At 40.5% G+C, this 2578-nt stretch overlaps 1 protein-coding gene across 1 annotated transcript; it reads left to right on the forward strand.

Annotated features, from left to right (window-relative positions):
• The first annotated feature begins 650 nt into the window (after positions 1-650).
• On the forward strand, positions 651-1979 carry LOC132883262 (C-type lectin domain family 4 member E-like). The gene is made up of 5 exons (XM_060916654.1): positions 651-738; positions 849-986; positions 1112-1236; positions 1559-1665; positions 1768-1979. The coding sequence occupies exons 1-5, from the start codon at positions 672-674 to the stop codon at positions 1910-1912; spliced, it is 582 nt and encodes a 193-aa protein (XP_060772637.1). The 5' UTR covers positions 651-671; the 3' UTR covers positions 1913-1979.
• The last annotated feature ends 599 nt before the right edge of the window (positions 1980-2578 follow it).

Below are 2578 nucleotides of genomic sequence, written 5' to 3' on the forward strand. Positions count from 1 at the left end.
TCATCTTTTCCGCGTTTCTGGTTGGAATCGGGTTCTTGATGTTCAGGCTGGCCGGTACGACTTCCTCATCCCGGCAGCGCAGATTGAATCTCAGGTGATTCCTGTAGCGTGCCCGTTTCCGTGTCAATCTCTCTAGGCGGCGAAACTCCTTGATGCTTTCGTCTCCGTAACTAATTCTTAATCTTTCGATTACGTTCATTATGTCTTATATTAAATATAGTTAGTTTTTTTTTTTTTTTCTTTTTTATCAGACATCTAATTTATTGGGTTTGTTTACCTGACATGTTTCGACGTACAACTTCCGTCTTCCTCAGAGTGTCACCGGATGTTAATTGGTGACGCATCTTTTATCAGCTGCTGTTTCTGAAGGCGTGGCCTTCCTGTCTGGTTTGACAGGTCGGTCACGCCTTCTACTGTCTGTTTGTCCCCTGCAAGATGGCACTCCAGGTGTGGGAGAGCATGTATGCTCCCTCATCCCGGTTGATGGTCCTCGGGCTTCGCTTACGGATCTCCATGGCCTCCCTGATCCAGCGCTGATGTTTGTTATCTTCTGTGCGGATGACTCTGGCATTCCCCCAGTCCATAATGTGATTTTCCCTTTTACAGTGATCTGTTATAGCTGACTTATAATTTTCCTGTTGTGCCTTTTCAGAAACAGCAGCTGATAAAAGATGCGTCACCAATTAACATCCGGTGACACTCTGAGGAAGACGGAAGTTGTACGTCGAAACATGTCAGGTAAACAAACCCAATAAATTAGATGTCTGATAAAAAAGAAAAAAAAAAAAAAAAACTAACTATGACTGTAGTGTGTGTGATGCTGCTGTGTGTTCTCCTGCTGAGTGCAGTCACAATGCTGTCGATCAAATTCAACAACCTGAATACAAAAAACAACCAGCTGCAGACCAATTACACCAACCTGACTACAGAGAGAGACCAGTTACTGTGGGAGAAATTTGGACTATACAGTGTACTTCGTAGACTTGGTAAGTGAATATTATACATATGTTGAATGTTAAAAACTCACATGTACACTCATATCTGAAGCATTATGAATAAATCATGATGTGTTGTGTGTTAATATTTACGTAAATACTCTATACGGTACAAGGATGGAGAGTTTTTGGATCAAGAATTTACTACATTTCTGCTGAAAGGAAGAACTGGACTGAGAGCAGACAGGACTGCACAGAGCGAGGATCAGACCTGGTGATCATAAACAGCAGAGAGGAACAGGTGAGAATAAATGAGTATCTAAACACATCATCCACTAAAATAGGAACACCTGTACACCTGCACATGCAGTTATCCAATCAGTGCCATTGATAGCCAAGAACAAGAATATGAGGCTGATGGGGTGGAACTCCGTTTTTTGCTACATCTCTACTGAAAAGAAGAACTGGGCTGAGAGAAGACAGGACTGCAGAGAGCAAGGAGCAGACCTGCTGATCATAAACAGCAGAGAGGAACAGGAAAGAGAGAGAGAGAGAGAGAGAGAGAGAGAGAGAGAGAGAGAGAGAGACTCATTTATTCTTTGATTTTGCTGTAACTATTACAGGAGTTCATCAGTAAGTTGCTGTGCTGCAGAAATGCTCAGGTTGGTCTGAATGACCGACCCAGAGATGGCATGTGGAAGTGGGTGGATGATACAACACTGACCACTGGGTAAGAAACTGCTGAATACTGATATTTGCTTATGATACAGTTATGGTACTAACTCTTCATTGCCCTGAGAAACTCAGCAGATCTTCTGATTTTCTCCTTCAGGTACTGGGGACACGGAGAACCCAACAGTCGTGGAGGAAATGAGGACTGTATTCTAACAGGTTATAGGACAAATCATTTCAAGAACTGGGCTGATTATCCCTGTGATGAGTTTACTGGGATCTGTGAGAAGACAAGCTTTAACTGAATTGCTGTATGTGAATGAAAAGCAGTAAATTGAATTTATATTTTTATCTGTGTAAGTTAGTGTGTTGTGCCTGAAAAATCCTCTTAATTTTTTTTAGTTAGTTAAAAACTTTATTTATCGAGGGTGGCATAAAATATCACATGATAATATACATATGGCCCTCAAACAAAATGAATGAAAAACAGAAAAATAAAACTATACGTAACTACATTTAAAATAAGTAAAAACTCACGCAAGTTACTCTGTAACCATCATGGGGTCACCTGTTTTTCTTTTAGAATCTATTTTTACATTCAGGTTTGTTTATGAAATAGTACTATACTGCCCTCGCAATGAGTGTCCGTCTTCAAAGCTAGACAGTTAGCTTACACTTGATGTCCCTCAATAAATCACCAGGCATAACTCTTCTTGAGAATCTTAAGGATCTATAAATTTATTATTTTTTGTAAAACTGAAACAAAGCATAGAACAAATACTAGTCTTAAGAAAAGTGCTGCGTCACATAGCAAGGCAGGCTAACTAAGGGCCCGTTTACACGAGGACGCTGTCGGGTAAAAAAACGACTAAATATTTTATCAGAAGTGCCTTTCGTCTACACGGGGACGACGTTTCCGAGGCTGAAAAACGGATAAAATTGAAAACGCCTTCCAGAGTGGATAAGTTAAA

This window comes from Neoarius graeffei, chromosome 3 (genome assembly GCF_027579695.1).
Source record: "Neoarius graeffei isolate fNeoGra1 chromosome 3, fNeoGra1.pri, whole genome shotgun sequence".
In the NCBI taxonomy this organism is placed as follows: Eukaryota; Metazoa; Chordata; class Actinopteri; order Siluriformes; family Ariidae; genus Neoarius; species Neoarius graeffei.